The following is a 24,640-nucleotide window of genomic DNA, read 5'->3' as shown; positions in this document are numbered from 1 at the left end:
AACTTATTTTTCTGTCCTTGGCTACAAGGTAGGGACATGTGAGTACTGTATGTGGATGTGTGTGTGTATGCACAGAAGGAAGGTGTTTATAGGGAATTTGGTCTCATGGAACCAAACATCAGACCTGCCAAATCTACCCATTCGTTCTCATCCAGAGCCTTTAATATCTCTGATTAGTGTCCAAAGTGTTAAACAGTCAGCTCACACAGGCAGGACTTCATTTTAGTTTTAGAGTTTAATCCAAGAGGAGAGCACTCCTGGGATGGTTCTGGAGTGGTGCCCTTATAGCTCACTACAGAGGAGGCTGTCAAATGGCTGGAAAGGCAGGTCATCCCGGAAGCAAGGAAAAAGGTAGGTAGGCTAACTTAGGGCCCGGCATGGTGGCTTCGTGCCTGTAATCCTAGCGCTTTGAGAGGCCAAGGCAGGACAGTTGCTTGAGGCCAGCAGTTTCAGACCAGTCTGAATAACATACCGAGACTCTATCTTTACAAAAATTAGAAAAATTAGCCAGGCACAGTGGTGCATGCCTGTAGTCCCAGCTATTTGGGAGGCTGAGGAAGGAGGATCACTTAAGCCCAGGAGGTTGAGGTTGCAGTGAGCTATGATGGCACCACTGCACTCCAGCCTGGGCAACAGAGTGAAACTGCGTCTCAAGAAAAAAAAAAAAAAAAAAAAAAAAAAGGCTGATTTAGGAAATTCCCAAGAAAAATGTGTAATCCATTCAATCTGTCCCTAGTTCTTCATATACATGTTCAGGGTCCAATTAAGTCTTTAGTCATAATAATACTTCACATCTCCCAGGACAATCCACAAAGCACTTGCACTCACATTATCACACAGGTTACGTTAATGCACATAAATGAATCCAGTCTCCATTAGGTGTAAAGTGTGCAACACAAGGACTCTTGAAGACCCATCGTGAGCCCAGATGCATTAAGAGTCTCTGACATATTAAAATTGGGAAAGCTGGACCTACCCCTGAGAATGAGACTCTATTTAGGACAAGACAGACTTTGAGAACTTATAAACTCAGTGCTCCAACTTCCTGCGGACTTTTTCTATCTCAGGATCACTTTTATGTCAAGATACTAGGAATATGCAATTTGTAAGGAAACAAAGAGGCCAAACTCCAAAAATGCAGGAACATAAGTTGCTTGCAAATCGGATGTGGCAGCCAGTGCACACGGAGCTGCCATCAGTAGACTCGCACCCGGACACACTTCAAATTCCTCTCTGTTTTGTGGCTTTCCTTTTCCATGAGCTACCCGACACTGCTGTTTACTGTAGCGTTGTGGACAGAGCTAAGAAGTACTAATCTGATACAGGTATGAGAACTAAAAGGAAATATATTTTGGAATTTGCTTTTTCACACCACACAAATCCATTCTTGGACAAAATGCCTCTGTCAAGTTTTTTTTGTCTGTTTTTTGTTCTTACATTGATTTCTTGGCCATCAGCTAAAGAAATTGTGAACATTCCAGTACCTCCACAATGAGCATGTGGGAAGTGGTCCATTTGCAACAGGTTCCCTGGACATTTTATTTTATGTAGGCTGTCCTGACCCACTCCACCCAAATGATATAGCCTGCTATGTCTGGGCCACTTTGTAGTCTTCCGAGAGGTGAAACCAGAGGGAGGGCTGAAGCAGTGACAAGGCAGCCTTGGCTATAGACTCAACCCTTTGGGGGGGATTAGATGTAATTAACTTAGATGGTGCTAAGCCCAGCTGGGACTAGGGCTAGAGCTACAACCTGCTACGGAATATCTTACGTACAATACAGCCTCAGATTAACCTGGTACTTCTTTATTTTTGGAAAACATTATCAAGCTTTCATACGTCCTGCACAGGCTTTCTTCATTCTAACATCCAGCTTCCTCCGTGACAGCAGAGCCAGCCCTGGGAAGGGAGCCCCCTCTGTGCCATTTCTCCAGGAAGTTACACAACTAGTTATTCATCTCAGCCTCCCCCTTTGCCAGTGGGAAGAATGACCATGAGGAGGGGATAAAAAAACTATCTGCACAGGCCACGAAGCAGAATGGTGTCAGGGCTGGAATTGGGGTTTTGGTCTCACAATTTGCCATCCTGTTCTCTTGCCAAGAGGCCAAGCTGCCTCCAGTACCCAAAGGGAACATCCAGATAGGTTATTTTGATCACAGAGATTTGAGTCAAGAAGGAACTGATCCTACACTGACAGACTGAAAGAATGTGAACTGCTGTCACTTTAACACAATAAATGAGAATGATGTTCATGTTACTTTGTCAGTTCCATCGCTGCATTTTGGGAATAAGAATAAAATCCCATGAATCCTAACCTGAAACTTAAAAAAAAAAAAAATCTGTGGCATATTAGACTTCAATAAAGTTTTAAAAAATCTGTCACTAGAGTACTTTGCACTTATCATATGGTCTAGAGGAGTCTAAGTCCCAAATGACTTGCCCGACCTGAATGCCATTCCCCCATGAGCCCTTGCCCCATGACAGACAGAATTTCCCAGGAGGTTCAAAAGGCAACATCTAAATTTCTGGGAGTAGGGCAAACAGGAGGATGAAGTTTGAAATGAATTACAAAATGTAAATTTCTAATCTAGAGAATGTTCATTTTCAAAGGCTCAAAGCATTGTAGTAATCCAAAATTACCTATCTTGTACTTTCATTATGCAGAAATTGTGAAATAAAAGGTGCATGATGAAAGCAGTGTTTTAAAGAGGCCATCATACTTAGCTAGAAATGAAAGAGTTTATCCTCTTAAACTTAGCCCTGAACCCAAGAGCACTTTTTTTTTTTTTTTTTAAACAGAGAAAACAGAGATAGGGGACCCCGACCTACTTGATAATATTGTTGTGAGATTATCCTGGCAGGAGTCAGACAGATAAGCTCCAGAGTGTTCCAACAGCCCCACCGAAGAGGAATCTGATTTTATAATTCAAAACCCTTAAACAATACTGAACAGTGGACTGTCGTGTGTCTGGAAAGCATAACCATTTTTGAAGAATGCTTTCCAAACCACGTAATGCTTTTAAAGCTGTTTATCAAAAGAGCTGGATGAGCCACCGTGGCCTGAAATGGTTTGTCAGCTGTTGCGGGGTCGCATGCTCCATCCTAATTTCCGCAAGCACTCCATCATTCTCGGTTGTCCTGCTCTCGGCAGACAACAGATGCCAATGTTTGGAGACACTCGCTACATAACTTTTACCCGACAAACCTGGCTCCAGGACAGATTTCCATGTCATGTGGGGCTTTTGGCTGAACTCTGCTCGAACCCAGAGGCATATCATTTACAGCAGACACTAACAATAGTTTGGGATCACCTGCTCTTCACAAATGGGTTCAGAGCAAGTTCGTGGCCTCTGCACACCTTTTCCAGTGCGGTTCTCACACACAAAGGCTGAGAGCCAGGTGAGTCCCTCCACCCAGCAATTCCAACCAGGTGTGTAGAGCTCAATTTAACTGTCCATTTTGTGTGAAGAAAGAGAATGGGAAGGACAAAAACCCAGCAAAACATCAAATCCTAGTCTTAGTACCATACCAAGTGGTCAGCAAGAATTCAGGGACAGGGCGTAAGTAAGAGTTATTGAAACAATCCGTTTTACTTTCACGTAACACTCTACGTTCAGGAGATAATATTGATACAAATGCCATTTCTTGAGCCCTAACTACATGCCAGGCTAAGTGCTTTATATACATGATATAATTTAATCCATATAACCACTCACTGAGATAGGCATTATGATCCCAATTTCATGAGTCAAAGGAATCTCATCTCAGGGAGATTAAGAAGAGGAAAACCTTGCTTTGGGCCATAGCTAAGAAACAGCAGTATAATGACTCAAATCTAGGGCTGACTCTCCCGTAGGCCTCTCTAACTTTGTATTGCAGATATGGGAGCCAAATAGTGCCGTGGGAGCCTCTTCTTGATTCCTGCAAACGTTGGGTTTCTTCTTACACTACCACGTTGCTCCTTCCCACTTCTTTTTCAGAACTGGGGAAGAACCTGTGATTTTATGTTCTTTCCACATCTCTTTCTGAAACAAGCGCTTTTCTTTGAAGAAAGACCTCTTGCCCTTGGAGTGTCAAGATAAGAAAACTTTCAGCAACTTCCCTTGGAAACTACAAAACACCCATCAGCACCCAGGATCTAAGTACAGTCGCTCACCAGCTGCTGGCCCCTCTGAATGGCTTTTATGGTTCAGCGAGGGGTGGTGACAAGACCATGTCACTACGGTAGGGTGTGCTATTTCTTTCATGTTCCTGGGATCTGACAAGAGCCTTCTACAACCTGTTTCTTTACAACACACAGAACGAGAGATTAAAGACCAATACCAGACTCAAAGGTGGGGTTGGGACTGGCAACAGCTTCTCACCAGATGCATTATAAATCTTTCTGGGATAGAAGGGCCACAGATTGCCTGAGCGGACGCTGTCCAAAAGTTGCTGTGATGATTAAATGAGATAATACATGTAAAGCATATAGAACCATGGCTAGATCATAGTAAAAGCTTAAAAATGTTAGCATTGTTATTATTTAATACCAGCAAACTTAGAAAGATTGTTTTCTGCAGAATTAATGGATATGGATTTCAGTAAAACCACACTAATTCAGAGCTATTGGAGGTAGAGGGGAAAGGACATCAAGAAAGGATAAATGAATTAGTGAAAAGTCTAAATTATAGGACTTCTGATGAAATATGACAGATCTAGTCCAGAGACCTCTCTAAAGTGAAAGCAAAGGGATACAAATGGCACGCATCCAAAAGGATAAAGAGAAGGTGTCAACAGTATTTTAGAAGCTGAAAAGCAGATGGAAATACAGTGCTGAAATATAAGCCTGAGGGAGTGGAAGCCACAAAGCGCTAAGCTAATTAGTACGGTAGAACCACTACATTTCAGAAAGATGGAGGCACCAAGTAGCCCTGAAGGACTGGGGGGTAAAGGAGGAACAAGGAGGCATGTTTGTGAAGTGCAAACGGAAAGATGATTGGTTAAATCTCTGTACAAGAGGCAGGTGGGCCTGTAGCTCCCCCCTCTCCCCCCCATCCAGCCTGCTCCTCTCAACGGAAGACCAGGGTCAACAGGTCCTCACTTGATCACTCCATGGTAAGGCCCCTAGCTCCACACTAAGAGCTCCTAATTGGCTTTTTAGTGTTTCATCTTTAAATAGAACAGATAGTCAAGAATCACTAAACATCTGAGGACCGTTTCTATTCATGAAAGAAAATGGCCAAAACAAATAAATGGAAGAAAGAAACTCAGAATAGTACTAAGACAAAAAAGCCACCAGTCAGATAAGAGCAAGAAAAATCTAAGGAGAGAATTTCCAAAAAAAAAGAAAAGAAATGGATAAATTACCCAACATATTGTAAACGTATAGAGGAGAGTCTGTGGATAAATTAGCAACAGGAAGATAGAAAATTATTTTAAAAAGAAAAAGGAGTAAAAGAAGTTGAAAGTAAATAAAAATTTAAGAATTAGGAATATGCATATAGAAAAGTAAGCAAACAACAATACTAAATGCATTTACTAACTCCAGGGAGAAAAAACAAACCAAAAAGTTAAAAAAGTAAACCATAGTAGCCTATGTGGCTTAGGTTCCCAGTGATACTAATAATGTAAAAACTGAATACTGATTTATCCAAAAGAATGACCTAACTATATTGAACAATGGGGAGAGGGAACACGTATGCATAACAACAGGAAGTCCAGTGATGTCAAGAAAGAGCAGTATACTTATTTATTTACTTTAGAAATCTGGAGGTAAATACCTCCAAATTGAAGAAACAGCCAGAAGTATTGAAAGTGGTTTCCTCTGGGGGATTAGGAATCAGGGACAGAGAAGGTGGGGCAGGAGATTACTGTTTTTTTGTTTTCAGACATTTAGAAAGACTTCAACATTAACAGTGTGAACACATATTTACTTTTTGAAAGAAAAAATTTTGTTATAGCAAAATAGTTCAGGTCAAAAGTCACAGGTTTTTAAACACTGTTCTTATTAATTGTGGAGTAGATACTAAGTAATATTTGTTAAATACATATGAGGTATAAAGAATAACAAATATCAAAGGATCATTAGTAATTTTATGAACAATTAGTAAAACTATACCAATTTCCTTTGAAAGAGCTGTGATGGACTTGGTTGGTAATAAAGTGGAAAAAAATGCCTGTAACTATGCCCCAACACACACCATCACATGCAAATGCAATTTTGTTGTTTTCAAGACTAAACAGTAAGTCAATTCACTAATAAAGGGGTATTTCAAGAAAGCTATAGGATGCTTGCTTTAATGAACACATAAGACTGATTTAAGAATATCAACACACAAACCAAACAGCTTGGTGATTCTCAAGAACCTGGAAGATTCTTCAAAGCAATTCTTCAATTGTCCTCAATTATTTAAATATTCTTAGTACCTAATACCTTTTATATGCCTGAAACACAGGAGAAGTTCAAGATTTAGTCAATTAATAAACATATACTGTCAATTTGCCTATACTTACTGAGCAATGATCTGAGTATCACAAGTTCAGAATTGGCTTAAAGTAAATTAATGGGGCCACTCAATACATAGTTCAGCCAAAAACATAAAAACTCTTTGTGGTTTGCATCTTTTCACTAAGGGATATAAAAGCACTTTGCATTGGAATTTGGCCCGTAATGCCACACTACATCACAGGTGGGCGGGTGCCAGTTACCACTACCCTAACCGTGCTGCTGGGATCAGTCAGGGAAGTCTAGGGAACTCATGAGCCCTGCCCTCTGTCCACCCTGGCATTACTCGGTGAGGTTACCATGGATTCTGGCCAGGATTCCTGTGACCCATACTCCTCATAACGAGAGGTGAGGTTTTGCTCTAACGCCCCTTTGAAGTTTTCTGCAGTCCCTGGGATTTTATGATACAGCGTGGGTCACCCCTGCCATTATGGATGTTTGAAGTATGTTTGGGGAAAATCTACTAGGAGCTGTCTCTGGTGTTAACACAGAACAACTGCCTCATAAAAACGGCTTTCCACAAGGAGTTCAAAGGAGCTTATCCAAATATCGTGGCTTTGTCTTGCTCCATCAACTTTGCTAGGGCAGAGAGCTGAGGTTTTGGCAAGTAAATTCTAAAATAGATATACCTTCTCGGTTACCGGAAAGAGTCAGGGCAGTGCTAACACAACCAGGTGGCCTTTTGACAAGATCTTGCACTTTGAAGTGAGATGCTCTGTACTTCCTATGCTGCTGAAATCGAAATTTATTGGATGGTAGGTTAAGGTGAAGGACTAAATTAGGTAAATTATTGTAAGAAGTCTTACTGATACGTGATAAAATCTTTCCAATTGTTACTTCAAGAAACCCAGTAAAAGTCAGGAGCAAACCAGGAGGGCTGACAACCGTTGGCAGGAAGTCAAAGTGAAACATCACATTACAGTGGCTCCTATACGTTTAATTCCAATTAATCCACCGTTGCCGATATGTGCTACTTATCACCAAGATGACAGATCGTCACCATATTTTCAAATAGAGCAGCTTGTCAAAAAAAAATTAACAAAGTACAGGTATATTTGTTGGCTGGTAGCACAAAAGCAGTCACAAAAAATGAGAAGAGTGGTCCTTTTTTACATTTTTGCAAATCTCTTTAAATCTGGCTTAACAGAAAATAGCTATCTATATTCTCATATCTACTTCTACATTCAAACTGTTGCAATGTCACATATTGTGTAGCTTCTGGAAAACTCCACTGTACACTCATTGGAGAATATTATAAAAATCATTATATAAATATATTCATACCTAAATATGTGAAAATAGGTTTGATGTTATGGATCTTGTGTTCCCCTGGGGGTTCCTAGACCATATTTTGAGACCCTCTGTTCTAAAAGAACCCATATGTGCAAATTCTGTGCTAATTAGAAACCGGTTTCCTGTATGTATTAAAGTAAATCCACTAAGGATATAGATAAGTAACATTGTTAACTTGATTGAACTATATAAGCCAAACATAATAAGACACTGTTTCTTTTACAGTATATTGTGATAAAATTGTTCTATTAATTCAATCTTATTTTTCCCCCCTTTGAAAAATTAGAAACTTGGCAAGTTTAAAACTTGGAGAAGCAATCTGGCAAGAGAGTACTAGATAAAGGTATCAGGACAAGAAAACTAAGGGTGAATTCTAAGACCCAAACCTATCTTTCCTTCCCCCAAAGCTTACAAGCCACTATTTGTAATATAATACTAAGTCTTTCATTCCCTGCTATTCTCTATGTCCTCTGTGTATCTCAGAATTATCTTACAGTCTGAAGCTCTCTGGGAGCAGGGGATTTGAACTCAAACCTGGATCTTCTCTTTAAGGAAGATTTCAATTTCATCCTGGGCAAAGATGGATGATTCTGTAAGGGAAAACCATGAAAGACAGGATAGTCATCAAAACCTAAAAATAAGTAAAGCCAATGCCTTTGCAGAGGAGTTCCACAAATTATAAATGGTTCTTCATTCTTCTCTAATGCATAAAACATAAATTTTTCTTAAGAAGAAATATACACACAGTTCTATTTTTCTTGACGTCCAAATCAAGAATCTCAAATGTGTGTCTTATGTACATACTATTAGAAGTCACCCCAGAGTTTTAAAATCAAATTCACTGAACATAGAAGGGACTATAGATTTACAATGGCTAGATTACTTAATTTTTAAATGGAAAAAGACAAAATCAGAAAGCAATCATACTTTCTGTTCATTTTCTTTGCACAAGGACCTGCTGGTTGAGATACATCTTTAAAGATGTACATCCCAAATTCAGTTGATTTTTACTTTTGGAAGCAGGATTGTGTGGTTTCCATGAAGTCAGTTAACTCTGTATGCCAAAAATGGCAAAAATTAGACGCTTTCCTTTCTAGAAATGATTATAATGTACCATGACCAAAAAAGTGTTTTTTTTTTTTCTTAACAGATAATCTTGCATAAAAATGAGTCATGGGATTTCAGAAATGGAAAGGCTTTTCTCAAATACGTGTGTGCATGAACACACACACTTTGCATTTTTTTTTCAACAATAGTTCTGAGCTTTCCATAAGTTCTGTTATAATGAGAACAGCATCGTTTGAGGCCCTTGAGTGAAAGGGGAATACAGTGTTTAGAGTTCAGCAAGAAGGAAGAAGTCTTTCTCAGAAATAGGATTTCTCTGCTGTGTTCCTGTGAGAGGAATTTTAACTTATAAGGCATGAAGGACTGTTAAAATGTTTCTCAAAAATATCTTATCCTATAATTTCATCAGCTTAATTTCAGACCCAAGAGAGACATCCAATGCCATTAACACAGATCTTAATGTTGTTTCTTCTTCTGGGGTTGTTCAGGTAGAATGAGGAATGAGAACATGATCCATCTACCTTCAAGCTTTCTCTGGAAAGACCTGGTATGGCAAGATCAGGGAGTGGAATATATGGCCCTCACCTCATACATATACATGCAAGGGTGAGCAGAAGATAAAGTAGCTGCCACTATATCCACTGTGCCACCTTTGGATAACATGGGAGAGAGATGACACACTGGCTATCCCACATGGCAGACGGTTTCTAAGCCAACAGACAATATGCCCAAAGACAAAAAACAGAGCCCCAGGGTCAAACATATACTAAGCTCCAGCTTTTCACCCTTACCAATACACATGTCTTTATATCAATGCTACCACAGTCTACGTTACCAAGACACATGTCCTTATATCGACGCTACCACAGTCTACAGGACTCATCTGGAAGGAGTGGCTCGAACTTCTTAAATGAGCAGGAGGCAGCAGCCACAGGATGGCATGGTACATCTTTCTGGAAAGTTTCATTTTACTAGGTAGCAATTAAAAATACTTTCTTATTAAAACAAATATGGAATAAAATATAATACTCATTTATAGTTTTAAGATAAAATAGGAACTTTCGAAGAAATGCTGAACTTGCTCTGCCCCCAGATACACGGAATCGTCAGTCTAATGTCCTCTGCCTTAAATGGAACACTAGAGGAAAAATCTGAGGTACTGGGGTATCCTAATAGACATTTCAATTTTCACTGGATTTTTACCTTTGGAAGTGCCCTAAAGGCTCAATTCAAGCTATTAATAATTCTGCTGGATGTGCTATGTATAATATCAAGTATAACAAATGGCTGCTTTCAGAGCAGAACAATTAAAAGCAGTATTGCCAAACGAGAATGAAAGAGTTAGTGGAAACATTCCTTAAGTTCTCTTTGCAGACTTTTTTCTGACCTGTCCAACCTGACTGCATTCAGGCTCTAGTGACACAAGAGGGTCCTTTTTATCCTGGAGAGTCATGAGTACGGTGCAAACACTGTCACAAAAGGGCTTTTCCTAAAGAAAATCCATTTCAATTTCACATCTAAGAGGCTATTAGCTGAAAGTGTCTTTAACGGATTTTTGGTGAAGTCTTGGGAATGTTTTTACTGAGAAAGTCAAATATGCCCACCATAAATCTTTCCTGTGAAATCAACCGAAAGCTTACTCAAAAACTCTCAGAGCAACCGGAATTTACATCTACGCACAACACAAGGGTCCTGGGATTCCAGAACTCTATCAGTCCTGAGGGCTATATTCTTAAACATTGATCTATCATTATCTTTCAAATTCCCCCTTCCTCCTTATCTAACTTAAATAACAAGATAAGCTCCAACACTCCTGGAGCTTTGCTAAATTAGTTTAAATATTTCAAGTTCTGCCAACTCCCACTTCTACCCGCCTTTCTGGGTCTTGACTAAAAAGGTGAAGAAATATTTTGGAGGAAACTTCACTGTCCAGCTTCATAAATCTTCATCTGCTACTTCCCTAAAATGTCATGCACCCCAAAGTTTACAACAGATGGCATTAGGAGAAACAAATAAGCAAATACATAGCACAGAGTCAGACATTCCTCTCTTTTCAAAGGTATTGCCTTCTTTTGCGAAATGGCTACTCCTGGGTCTCTACAGCTTTCTACTGGATCATCTGTTCAAATGCTACCATCAGATACCACCACCACATTCGTGCAGAGAACTGGGTACTCTCCCAAGGCATGGGGCCTTGCTTTGGCCTGGTCTGTTTGAAGGGTGGCAGGCTTTTCACATGGCTTCATGGCTTCAATGGCACCACAAGTGTGGCTGCATCTGTGCCACTTTCATAAACTTTACTTAGGAACAGACAAATGTGGCCCAATACACGTAGACAAGAAGATGCAACCTGAGCCAGCAGAACGTTGCCTTGGAAAAGGCTTCTTATTTCAGTTCCAAACCACACATACTTGTACAGTTAACAAATGCAGCGGGGGATATTGGTCCACAACATTCGTGTCGAGGCCAAAGGCTCTGCTGTCCTCCGCCCTCTTCTCTCCCCTGCCCCCACCTGCCTTCCTCAGAACTATTAGGTTGCCTAGAAATATCAGAGGAAAGTTAGGTGGCTGTCTTTTTGGAATGCTTGCACACTCCAACAAGAGAAATTTGGAAGTATTTTAATCTAAAAGAACATAAGGGGGGGTTCCCTATAAATAAAACCATGTTCAAATAAACACAAAAAGAAGCCAATGTTTCCTGTAAGGCCACTTTTCAGATGGATTACTGGAAGGAGTATTCTTTCACAGTTTTATGGCTTACTTTGCTATCATCTGCTTAAAATTTGGGTCTTTTAAAACATAGATGCTAAGATCTAAGCCTTCACTTGGATGAAATATTACAAAGGAAGCAGAAAGTCTCATTCCAATTGTAGGCTCAGAGGCAGAACTCTTGGACTCTTGGGTTCTATTCCTGGCTTGGTCCCTGGGCTCAGGTCAGCCCTCGGTCAGAGTCTCACTTCTAATCCCTTCAAATCATTTGTTAGTCCCTGTTGTCTAAACAGTGGGGAAAAACCCTGAGTAACACCCCTGGATCTTGTTCAATCAACTGGGATAGTTGGAGATGATTATAACTCACTTCCAAGAAACCAGGGTGATTTATCCCTTGGGTAGAACCACTTTGTTCCTAAGAGACACAGTTGTCATCAGAACAAACTGGCACTGAAACATTTCTCCACCTGCACAAGATCTCCATGTCCCTTTAATATGACTCAAAAATTATATCGCCCAGCGGTTTTATAGTTCTCTATAGCTTCCACATTAAAATAACTCTGGTTGGGCTTCAACTCCCTGAGAGAGAGAATAAATAGACAGGTATATTTATCCCCAATTTATAGATGAAAAAAACTGAGGCTCAGATAGGCTAAAAGACTTGACCAAGGGCCTAAAGCTAATAAGTAAGGGGCCTGGGACGCTGACCTTTTGTTTTCCAGGTCAGGTGCTCTTTTCTAACACATGGCTCCTCATTAATAACCCTACTTTTGGACCTGGACAAATGGAATGAGGGAAATTGGTGCAAGGGCTATTTATCCCTTCAGAAGAATCTGTAATGCTTTTTCAGTGCAATAAAGGACACTGTGATCCACCACGGTCCCCAATTAGCATGAGTGCAACGTATGTCCCACTCACCTCTGGTAACTTCTGCATTGGCTCTGCCACTACTGACGCCTCCAGGAATAGAAAGAGGATATAAAACTTAATCCCCCAGCCCCTGAGCATCCATGTCCATAGGCCCATGAGTACCTGGCTGCTCCTCACTTACCACGTAGCTTTTGTTTCTAGGAAGAGTGAATGGTAGGCAGATAGCTGTTCCATGAAATCAGCAGTTAAACTCCAATTAGGCTGCCCAATTACTGTTTGCTTTGGGGCAAGCTGTACAACTTTTCTGTATCTCGGGTGCCTCATCTACATGGAAATGTGAAACTTCAATGGGCTGTGATAACGAACGACCAGTGCTGGCAGTGAATGGTTCTACCGTGCCGTCACTAGGTATGGCTCCCAGTGAAGCACATCCTAGAGGGCGTGGTCTCTGCTGCTGACATCCTGACAATGCCAAGGTGACAGGCCAGAGGAACCAGAGAGAGAAAAATGCATGATGGTCAAGACGCTGAATCATGTCAGGGTTTATTTAGCTAATAGTAAATCTTGAGTCAGCAGAGAAGAAATTGTGCCGCATGCCATATCTTGACACCAACTGACTCTGACACATGTGCAGGAGAAATCCAACGAGGACCACCAGGCCCAGGCAGTGCAGTGCAATGCAGCAGTGCTGGGCACAGAGTCAGAAGACGAGCCAGGCATGAGTCTGGCTTTGCCACCTCCAACCAGCTGTGTGGCTGTGGACAAGCCACGTCACTTCTCTGAATTGTTTTGTCCTCGTGTGTAAATGAAATATGAAGACTGAGTGACACTGCACATGTGGAGGCACCTGGACAATGGCCTGGCACTTAACTGATGAGTTCCTTCCTTCTGGTGTTGCACACACAGTTCCCTTCTCCCTGGAACCTGACTCTCCCTTCTCGTCACCTGGCCAACTTCTACTTACATTCAGGCTTCGTCTTCATACCACTTCCCTAGAAAAGCCTGTCTTGACTACACTGACCACAAGGTTAGCTAACACAGTCGCATGGCACCCCATAAATCTCCTCTGTGTCATTTATCATCGTTTTAGCAAGTAATTATTTACCTGTTTGTTTTATGTTTGCTGCCCGCCTTGATCACATGCTCTTTGAGACTAGGGACAGTTTTGCTTTCTGCTCTATTCCCAACCCTGAGTTCATAGGGAAATTTTAATCAGTATTTACTGACTGGAAATGAACGGATGACAGATATGTACTGGCTGACACTAAATCAAACCTTCCATGGCAACGCTGGACAACTGGTAAAAATGACAAGAACACTTCTGCAGTGTGCTGGCTATGTTACTTATGCCCCTAAAAAAATGAAAACCTCATCAAGACTTTCAAACTGACAATGTACAAAATTCAAGTGATTTCTTTCTAGTCAACCTCATTAAACTTTACAGCATAAAATAATCTTTACAAATTTTAACACATGTACCTTAAACCCTTTTTGAAACAAGTCAGTCAACCCCTTGGCCATTTTGAGATGTTAAGAATAAGGCTAGTCCTTCAGGAACTCTCAGGGGTCTCCTGCTTTATCACACTTCATTAAGTCCTATTACCTTAACGAAGTACTGCAAGTGGACTTCTTGGGTTTTAAGCAGAAATGGAAAAACTAACTGGAAAAACTTCTGAAGCCTCCTGACTGCCCGCCACTCCACATAGCTTCATAATGCCTTCAAAATATACTCAGGGCTTGTTTTAGCTTTGTATCTGAGAATAGAATGGTTACTTAACTAAAGTAAACTCTACAGCTCCTTTTTTTTTAAAAGCAGCTGCTTCCAGATGGAAGACATTCTGGCAAAACATGTTGCGTGGCTCCAGTCTACAATCTAAGCATTTCCCCTACTGCAGTAATGTGTCTTCAGTAAGGTTTCCTGGTGACAGACAAATGGATTCACTTTAATTGGGGATGATTTCACTTCAAATCCTATTTGAGGGAGCGACAGGGTGTGGACGTGGCCCAGGCCCTAGGCATTCTACAAGGGCACACTAATTCACGCAGAGAACATCTATTATCCAGGCAGCAGCAAAAAGCCTTTTGGGCTTAAGGCAGAGTCCAGCTTGGCTGGGAACTTTTAACATTCATTATGCCCCTTGCTGATAAGACTCCCCAATTAGTCACTCTGGAAAAGAGGTTAAAATAGGCTACTAAAGTGAATAGCTAAGTTAAAGTGGTGGGTTCTGTGGGATTTGGAGCTGTATGGGCTGTCCCTGATTCCCAGTCTCAGCTGGTATCAAGACAAGATAGAGGCTGGGAGCAGTGGCTCATGCCTATAATCCCAGCACTTTTGCAGGCGGAAGGATTGCTTGAGGCCAGGAGTTTGAGACCAGCCTGGGCAATTATAATGAGACACTGTCTCTCTTAAAAAAACAAACAAACAAACAAAACAAGACAACATCCCACAGTAGAACTGCTAACTTGTATGGGGATGCAGAGATTTTCTTTATGAGGCTGGGGGACTGGCTGGTACTTTCAAGTAGAAGGCAAATTAAGAAGGAACAGACCCACATGGTGAACTGCAACTGCAGGAATTCTAGAACTATACCTTGGGGCCTAAGCAAGAACCCACACTATAACCTGATAGTTTTCTTCACGGGCATGTAGGGATACAGTCAGCTTGGTGAACGGGGAGCTTATAACAATGTAATCCTATTTCCGACCTCTCTCATGAAGAAAAATAATATTGTGTACTAGAAATATATCTGAAAAATTCATGCCAGGTTTCTGCACCTCATTTTCATGTATTTACATTAGGCTGATCAGAAATTTTTAAGTATTCAAATTAAGAATCACATAACTAAGGCAGAAAGTATATGATTAAACACATCACTATGGATTAGGAGAAGCAGGAGACCTGGGCTGGAAATTGCAAAAGCCGCTCCCCCCACGACCACTGACCTGGGGCCACTGAGTGTGGCTGTGTCTCTCACCGCCTGGGCTGTTTCTGATGCAAAATCCAGGGCACCTGCCACTGGCTTGGTTACAGTGCCAACAAGCCCTTTCCCAAGGCCAGATATAAAACCGCTGACACCCCCTTCTGTTTTCACACCTTCCACTGTCGAGGTTATAACACTGGTCAATCCACCAATGATACCTAGTGAAAAAGACAAGGGCTATTGTAACCTGGCCAAGGACAAAAGCAAAAGCATTTAAAGCCAAACCCCTCAATTCCATGCACCTGGGATGCTAACTTAAAGGCATTCAGTTAATCTCTGTGCCAGACGGACCAGACACAGGCCAATTCACAGAAGGGGACCCAGCAGATTTGCCCATTAAGTCCAGTGTCAGAGGATATAGATTACATGATAGTCACAAGTAAAGTGTCCTCCAGTTAAGAAAAATTAAAGAAAAGCTGAGAGGCTAACAGTGGCCATTTTTTCAATTCTAGAGACGGGCATTTGAGAGAGGATACAGACAGAGGATTAAGTCTAGAAGACGAGAAAATGGGGCCCTTGGTGAAAGTTTGAAGAAGTTGGGATCCTATGAAACATAAGGCAAAAAGATAACTAAATACAGTCATCCCTCAGTATCTACAGTGGATTGGTTCCAGAACTCTCCACAGATACCAAAATCTAAGAATGCTAAAGTCCCTGGTATCAAATGGCACAGTATTTGCATATAACCTATGCACATCCTACTGTAGACTCTAAATCATCTCTAGGTTACTTATAATACCTAATACAGTGCCCACACATTACTTCATTTGTGTGGATTCAACATAGTACTTGGCCCATATGGCAAATTCAAGTTTTGCTTTTTGGAACTTTGTGAATTCTTTTTGCCCCAAATATTTTTGATACATGGTTGAATCCATAGTTGTAGTACCTATGGATACAGAGAGCTGACTGTACTGACTGTACTGACTGTGTTCAGTTTTCAGTTTTCAAAGAACATTATGTGATTGGCCAACACAACCAAATGTTTGAAATAGGGTAAAAGCTACTGCATGCTTTGCTGAAATCAGGCGTAGGCAATCACAGTAAATGATGAAGCCTTCACGAAGGGCACCCCCCAAAAGCTGCCAAAACTAGCCAGGACCCTCAAAGGAGTCAGTTCCAACCCACGTCAAAAAGATATTCCAAACATTTTGAAAGTTGACAGCAATGGCTTTAAGAACTTCAGAAGAGGCCAGATGTTGGCAAAGGCTGGGGAGGTCACAGGCATTGTAGGGAAGAGGCAGGCCCTGTCCGGGGAGCATTCCCAGGACTTGTGCCAGGGACACTCACAGGATGTTTACCCTCTGACAGTGGGGGTGTGAGGAAGCTCTCTAGACTCTTCAGCTCTAGTGAGACAAATTGGTAAAGGAAACTCCTTGGGTGAGAATGTACTAACAATTCACGTTTCTTTTGGATTCTGGGTCCATTTGCTCCAGTAAGTCAATATCCCTTTCCCAAACTTTTGAGTTCTTGGCAGAGCATGCCCAGTACAGGAGTTCAGACTGGGACCCGAGAGACAGAACGTTACTGAATGTTCAGGGCAAGCAGGGCCTACAGAGAGAACTGAGCACAACTCCCAGTTTTGAAGCCAAGGGGACTGAGTGGATTCTGGTCCTCATCTTTTAAAGGTCTTTTCATCCTGAGGGAATAATCTCACTCTAGGCTATTGATTTCATATAACTCAGAGCTCAATGGATTCTCTTTGGATGAGCCTTCTGGCTCCTGGAGAGGCTGTACATATTATTGGAATAATCCTTGGTGGGAGGTGATTTTGCAACCTTCAACAAATCATCCATTTTCTCAGCACATTTGTGTGTTCATCTAGAAAGTGAGGACAGCTCTCTCTTCATACTCCAAGGATGTTGGCCAGATAACAGCAATTATACATAGCAAAGCATTTTATAGTTGCCAGAAAGAATCATTAAATCTTTAACCTAAATGAGTGCCGAACAGTCACCTTAAAGTCCATAAACAGATTACTTTCAGCCAAATTTTACTTCTAGCCTGATGTCACCTTAGAGACTGCTCCCTTTACAGTTGGGCAGCCTTAGGAAAAGCAAAGGCATTTTGATCCAAAACACCACTAGGAAAGTTGACAAACAAAAATCCTGTCCTAAACATTGTGTCCTAAGCACAAATAGAAATATAATTTTTTATTATCTATATTCCTTCCTCTTCCTCCAAATGCAGATAATCAAGACTGATTGATCTTGATATGACTCAGCTTCAGATGATTCCTAAGGACCTGGTACAAACAGTTCAAAATACTAACCATCACTACCCATGAGCTACATGCCGGGTGTCATGTGAGGTATACAAGAATAACGGTGAATGCAAAATGGCCTTTCTGCTCTGTTGGCATTCACAATCTATCAGAGAGCAGGATACACACAGCTGGTGACATTCACAACCCAGAATGCCATGTGTGTTCCACCTGTCATTAATTCTAACTGGGATAGCATACCTGGGGAAATATCATTTGAGTTGGGACCTATAGGTTGAATAGGATTTTGATAGGCAAGGAAGTCAGGCAGGGGAGGAAAGGGCAGAAGGACTGCGAGTGAGGAAGGACTTGGAGGCATGTTTGGGAAGCAGTACATAGCTTTGTGTGCCTGAAACGCAGCGTGCCTCGGGGACGGTGGTTGGGAATTGGCTAGGTTTATATTTTCGAGGGACTTGAATGTCACACTAAGAAGTTGTGGAGAAAAATGCAACAAAAGGCAAATGAATCAGAATTAAACTATTAAAGCTGGAATTCAAACAAATTCAGAGACCGAACACATTCATGCCATCACCTGTATCTCTTAGGCACATAGATGGATTTATAATTTTGGTGAATGCACATTGATGCAAAACTAAAAAACATCTGCGCCACAAACCTGGCCGCCAATTTCTCATTTCAATTTCTTTGGAAGGAATGATCAGTAAGTAGAAGACAGAGTCTTTTTTTTTTTTTTTTTTTTTTTGAGACAGAGTCTCACTCTGTTGCCCAGGCTAGAGTGAGTGCCGTGGCGTCAGCCTAGCTCACAGCAACCTCAAACTCCTGAGCTCAAGCGATCCTCCTGTCTCAGCCTCCCGAGTAGCTGGGACTACAGGCATGCGCCACCATGCCCGGCTAATTTTTTCTATATATATTTTTAGCTGTCCATATAATTTCTTTCTATTTTTAGTAGAGGTGGGGTCTCGCTCTTGCTCAGGCTGGTCTCAAACTCCTGAGCTCAAACGATCCGCCCACCTCGGCCTCCCAGAGTGCTAGGATTACAGGCGTGAGCCACCGCGCCCGGCCTAGAAGACAGAGTCTTGAAGCAGCAATTCCTTCCAATTCTAAGAAGAGGTTCAGAAGAGTACACCTCACGACACGTCGGGAAGGGAAGCCAGAGAGCAGGAAGGAACTGCAATGTGCACAACATTCTGGAAGTGAATGAGGACTTCTCGTGGGCTGTCACATTTCAATTGAAAGGAGGATAAAGTAAGAGAGCCTGGAAGGCCATCAGGTACACCAAGATACCAAGCCAGGATTTCCTCTGCTGTCAGCTTTCTTTTTCATTTTTGCAACCGGAAGGGTGCAAGGGCACCTCTGAGGGACTGAGGCAGAAGAGCTCGACATCAAGTGACTTACCATGAGCCAGGCCGTGGATGCCGGCCACGAGGTGCTCACCACTGGTGGCTGCGTGGTATCTGATGTACTCCCGCTCTGACTGATGCCGATTGTCCATTGTCTTCCCTAAGCCATCTGATAATGTCCCTGCAAACTGGAATGAATTAAAACAGAAGAGTTTCAAAGCCTCAGTACTATTTTCACTATTTTAATTATTTTAAATAAATACTTTCCCTTGCTCCTAGCCAGGATTCAGTAAATAGTGACTAGAGAGAGAGATTAATTGCTGAATTACATATACTGTCTGTCTCAGGTGGGTGGTTCTCAGAAACACTGGACATATACAAACTGTGGAACACTTACAATGGGGACACTAGACTTGCAAAGCAAACACTATAATCCCTGATGACATTTACTTTCCATAATACTACTGCAAATTTACTGAAAAACTAAAGGTAAACAAAACGGCCTTAGGGGAAAAGGCAAACTTTGGGATTCTATGACAGTAAAGACACAGGCTCTTTGATTGAAAACAGAAAATGTGTCACATTATTGCTTTAGGGTTTGGTATCAAAATTTTGGAGATATCAACCTTCCTCACCTAATCCTTTCTTTCATTCATTCAACAATTACCGAGTGCCTACTGGGTGCCAAGCTCCGTGTATCAAAAGAAAAAAATTAAGTAGATGGAAAGATTAACAGGACAGGTCACCTTTCATAGGAAGCAGAAGACTTGAACTCATGACTTTAGTGCTAACCCATCCTCCCCCACAAATCAGAGAGATTTTATTTATCCTGGCATACGTGACAACCAGAAAAGCTGTCTCATCCATCAAAGCTGGATAAAAAGGACATAAAACTCTGTTTTGTCACAGGACAATTTGAAAAGGTTTAAAGTGACAGTTAATAAACCACAGGGTACTTATCCTCATCATTCAGGCATAAAAAGAGAAGGATATCAAATATATAATTAACCTTCTCAGGAAAGATCTACCAAAACAAGTGGTTTAAGTGCCAATGACCCAGGACTAACCTTTTAGAAAACTCACAGGAATGTTACTTAGATATAAAGCTCAGTGGAAAAATTCAAGGCAAACAGCCTGCCTGGAAGACTAGTACACTGGGTAGCCTTCTTGGGGCCTGTTTCTTTCTGGTTTGGCAAGCCAGGGGTGGGGTGGCGGCAGCAGTGGGGGTAGTGGTGTGTGTTACACAGATCAGATCTGCCCTGCACACCATTAGGCCTTACGTTTCTTTTTTGTACATACACTTTTTTTTTTTTTTTTTTTTTTTTGAGACAGGGTCTTGCTCTGTCACCCGGACTAGAGTGCTGTGGTGCCATGACAGCTCACTGCAGCCTCAAACTCCTGGACTCAAGCAATCCTCCCACATTGGCCTCCCAAAGGCCTGAGCCACTGTGCCTGGCCCTCAGGCTTCCTGACACCAGTGACAGGAGAGTTCTGGGCACAGAAGAGGGACTAGAGAAAGGAGCAGCAATTCCATGTAAAGCAATGGCTCCTGGAGCAAGCTATGAGAAGACTCATTCCTTCTGCTCAGTCCCAAATGCTTTTATGCTCTGGGGCAGTAATTATTGACCTTTCTGGAGGTGCAATCCCTGTCATTATTTGTTTGATTTTTGTCATACATTCCCCATCACTCCCTGTCTAATTAAGAGAATTAAAGTTAATGAAAATTAATTTTACATCTTCCTTTAGGAAACTGGAGACAGCATGGGGTGTTGCAAAACCAGCCCTTAAGTAAGGGGTATAGCCCCCAATGGAGACCCCAATGGAGAGCCACCACAGTGCAGGGGAAGGGCCACAAGCTTGGGGGCATCAGACCGAACCAGACCCTAGTCCTCTCTCAACCATTCTGGTAGCTACATGAGCCTGAGCCTCCCTCTGCATCTGGAGAAAGGTGATAGTACCTACTTTGTCATATGGCTGAAAGGATTAGAGACAATGGCTCAGGGTCTGGCATCTAGTTAGCATTCTTATTGTTGTTATTAGTCAGCAACTAGTTCAAGGAAGAACATGATAACCCAGCAAGCCGGAGGAGATGGCCTAACATAATGAGGAAGAGCTGCTCGACAGGAGCCTTCCCAGATCCCTCTGAGAGCGAAACTGAGCCTCTTCTGAGGTTACCTGTCCAGGTAGCAGCTGAATCGCGTTGTCTTTGAAAAAAGCCTTTCAATGCTTTAGAATTATGCTCATTTGCACTACAGTTTAACACAATAAAACCCTCTCTTTCCAGCAGACAAAACACCAGCCTCCAAAGTAAGTTTTTGGAGTGGTACCATCTATAAAATTAGAGTGCTGAACTTCATGATTTCCAAAATCCTTTCCAGCTCTGAAAGTGTGGCAGATCTACGACCCAAGGCAGACTGTCTCTATTAAGCACTTACTCTGGGCCCAACACAGACTTAGGTACTGCTGAGGATACAAACAAACAAAGCCTCGGACCCTACTCTCAAGGAGCTGACAGTCTCACTGGGAAGGTAACAACATACGTGAAACAGCCAGCGACAAGAACCTGGAACACAGACTGTACTAACTCAGGGATCCAGAGGGAGGAACTGTGACTATCATCTTGGAAACGGTCAGCAAGAGCCCCTGCTATGCTCTAGAGTCACACAGGTTGGCAGAGTTCTTCACTCAGCGTCTGGACAAAGACACCTCTCCCCGCTGCCTCAGAAGCAGTGAGACCGCGGTCATGTGAAGTGCGTCCATGCCCTGTGTGTCTCCGAGAGGCACGTGCTCCACCTGAAGAGGCCCCCGTGCACCCCAGCTACTTTCAGGGTCTTGTTCAGATCTTTCCCATTTCTCTCAAGCTCTGATTTTCCTTGAGAAGAGAGATTACGTTAAGGTGCTTTTTCCCTATCTCTGGCTGCTCACTAGAAGAAGTTAACAATTCCCATAATACTTTCCCCCTTAAGAGAGTAAGGGAGAATAATCTAGGCAAACTGCTCAATACCTCTCTCTCATTTTCTAACCCCCGTCGATTAAACAAGTTTAATATCCAAGGTTTGTGAGTGAGCCCATGCCAAAGCTTCATTTCCAATGGAGTCTGCTGCGCAGCCCCAGCTCCCCTGCACCGACTGGTTCCTGGGTGCTCTCTGTCCAATGACACTGCGTTGACCCAAGGAGGATGATGGGATGAGATGATCTAAGACACCACTCTTCCCTCCAAATGCCAGATTCTTCCATGTGCTTCTCAGCTGCCTCACCTTTCTTTGCTGTAGAAAGGCGTCTACACCTAACTCAACTTACTTTACTGTGGGGGTTTCATCTGAATTCCCACTTCTCTGTCCATAAAAAATTACTTGTGCAAGCCAACTGGACTTGCCCTTTGTCACTTATTAACAGTCAACCATTACAAAAGTCTTCATCCCTAGAACTATGGCGTTGAGAATTCAGAAAACTTGGGTAGATGTTGAAATCTGTGATCCAACCAAACCGTATCGATGAGAGGTTAATCAGATTTTACTGGGAGAGGCATTTTGTAGGAATTAAAACAAAGCCAGCTAGATGACAGGTATAGTGGTCAAACGCAGGGCCTTGGGCCAGTTCACTGAGTTCTGAGTATTGAACCCAGGCCAGCACAAAGCATGTGGCCTCCTTTGACCGCGGGAGCACTTAGTCATCCTTAATTCCACCTCTCATTTCCCACCTCAGTGGGAAGGTAAATCAGACCCATCCCTTATTTCTCACACAAAGACAGTGTGAGAACACGTGGGTTGCAGAGGGAGCGGATTCCAGCAACACTCAGCATGGGTGCCCTCTGGCCATGGTCTTCTCCGAGTCTGGGAAGTATTATCTTATCCATGTCCTCAACTTTGAAGACGATCATCAAAATATAGCAGAGATACCCACTAGAGCTACATCATGGCATATGGAGTGGTTGGCCCAGGACATCCTTCACACCTCCCTCCCAACTGCCTTGTGACAAATGGATCCTGGAGGCAGATATTCAGAGTATTCAAACAAAGGAGAAATGAATCCCAGAGGCTGAAAATCACCAGGATGTGAGTGAGTACCATTCAGCTATGCATCCACTCAGCCTCCCAAGCAATCCGACATGTACGGAGCCCCTACAGTGTGCCAGGGTGGAGACTGAGACTCAGAAATCAGAAGTGGTTTCTGCCTTCTGCCTTCAAGACCTCAGTTGGGAGGTCTGTATGTGGCATCACAGAAACATAACGACACCTGAGTTCAAATTCTAACTGTGACACTTAAAAGCTGTGAGGTCACAGACAAGTCACTTAACCTCTGTGAGCCTCCATTTTCCTCATCTTCAAAATGGGGCTAAAAATATCACCCACAAGGACACCATAAGGATTAGACGATACGTGGAAAGCATGTAGCACAGAGCCTGATACATATGAGTCGTTCAATAAAAACAGTATCGAATTATCAAAATGTGAACTTCTTTATATGCAGAATGGGAATACCCAGATTCTACAGGCTGTCACAGGGATTTAACGAGACAGCGCAAGCATCTGGCATGGTGCATCCCCCAGTAAAGCGGAAGCTATCTGGAGAGGGGCATAAGAGCACCAGAGAAGGGAGTGCGTGCTTGGCTATCAAAATGGGAAAACAACTAGCAACTGGAAGGTAATCTGTAGATAATTTGTAACTGCTCATTATCTACAATACCTCAACACCAGAAGAAGCATTTATAGAGACTTAAGTCAACCTAGTTCATTTTGTTGCAATTTCAAGTCCACAAAATACTTAAGGCTTCAAGTGAATGTTGTCTTAGCTAAGATGAAAAAGGTTCCAAGGAACAGAATGTCCTTCAGAAAACCTGCTATTACACTCACAAAGACAATGATTTTCCCCTTTCTTTCCCTATAGGTAGCTTAAACACATACCTTACTTGTGAATTCTGGCCACAGTCCAAAATCATTAACTTCTATAAAGCAATATTTTCAGCAAGGGGGTAAAAATCTCAGAAGTACTTCAAGATGTGTGTCAACACCCCACCTTCCAGAAATAATCCCATTATCTATACAAATGGAGACATTGCAATTTAGCTTGAGTTTGGGGCCCAGTTCTGAAAAGCTGATTTTATAAAACTGAAATTCAAGTAGATGCTGGAATGGTGCAGGGAAAATATTCATGCTGTGCCCTTCTGTTCTGTCCTATCAGTTTTCCTGACCCTTTTATGATATTCAGCAAGCATGGGATGCCAAAGGTATTTGGCCAGTGTAATAGGATCCTGGGCTTGAATTTCTCCCCGTTCTCTTGGGTTCTTCTTTCAGTTATTTACCTAATGGAAATTTCCTCTTTAATATCCTTGCCCCACTGAGTAATTGCTGGTAGCAATATCTTCCTTGTTACCAGGGCAGATGGTGATCACATATAACAGGAAAAGCGAGAGAAGTGACATGACTCTACAGCATGAGGGAGAAGTTTTATATTCTTCCAAGCATAGATGCTCTTTGACTTACAGTGGGGTTACATCTGGATAAGCCTGTAGTAAATTGAAAATATTGTAAGTTGAAAACACATTTCCTACACCTAACCTACCGAACATCACAGCTTAGCCTAGCCGACTTTAAACATGCTCAGAACACTTACGTTAGCCTATAGTTGGGCAAAATCATCTAGCAACATGGTGTGCTGTAGAGCATTGGTATTT

The 24,640-nt window shown here is 42.1% G+C and overlaps 1 protein-coding gene across 1 annotated transcript in view; it reads right to left on the bottom strand.

Annotated features, from left to right (window-relative positions):
- VPS13D (vacuolar protein sorting 13 homolog D) overlaps positions 1–24,640 on the bottom strand; it is a 248,113-nt gene that overhangs the window by 31,996 nt on the left and 191,477 nt on the right. The window contains exons 66-67 of the mRNA XM_069479363.1: positions 19,022–19,154; positions 15,365–15,560 (exon numbers count right to left, since the gene is read on the bottom strand). Of these exons, the coding sequence (XP_069335464.1) occupies positions 15,365–15,560; positions 19,022–19,154 (329 nt within the window). The remainder of the gene's footprint in view (positions 1–15,364; positions 15,561–19,021; positions 19,155–24,640) is intronic.

This window comes from Eulemur rufifrons, chromosome 8 (assembly GCF_041146395.1).
Source record: "Eulemur rufifrons isolate Redbay chromosome 8, OSU_ERuf_1, whole genome shotgun sequence".
Lineage (NCBI taxonomy): Eukaryota > Metazoa > Chordata > Mammalia > Primates > Lemuridae > Eulemur > Eulemur rufifrons.
This window is presented reverse-complemented; position numbering and strand designations above follow the sequence as displayed.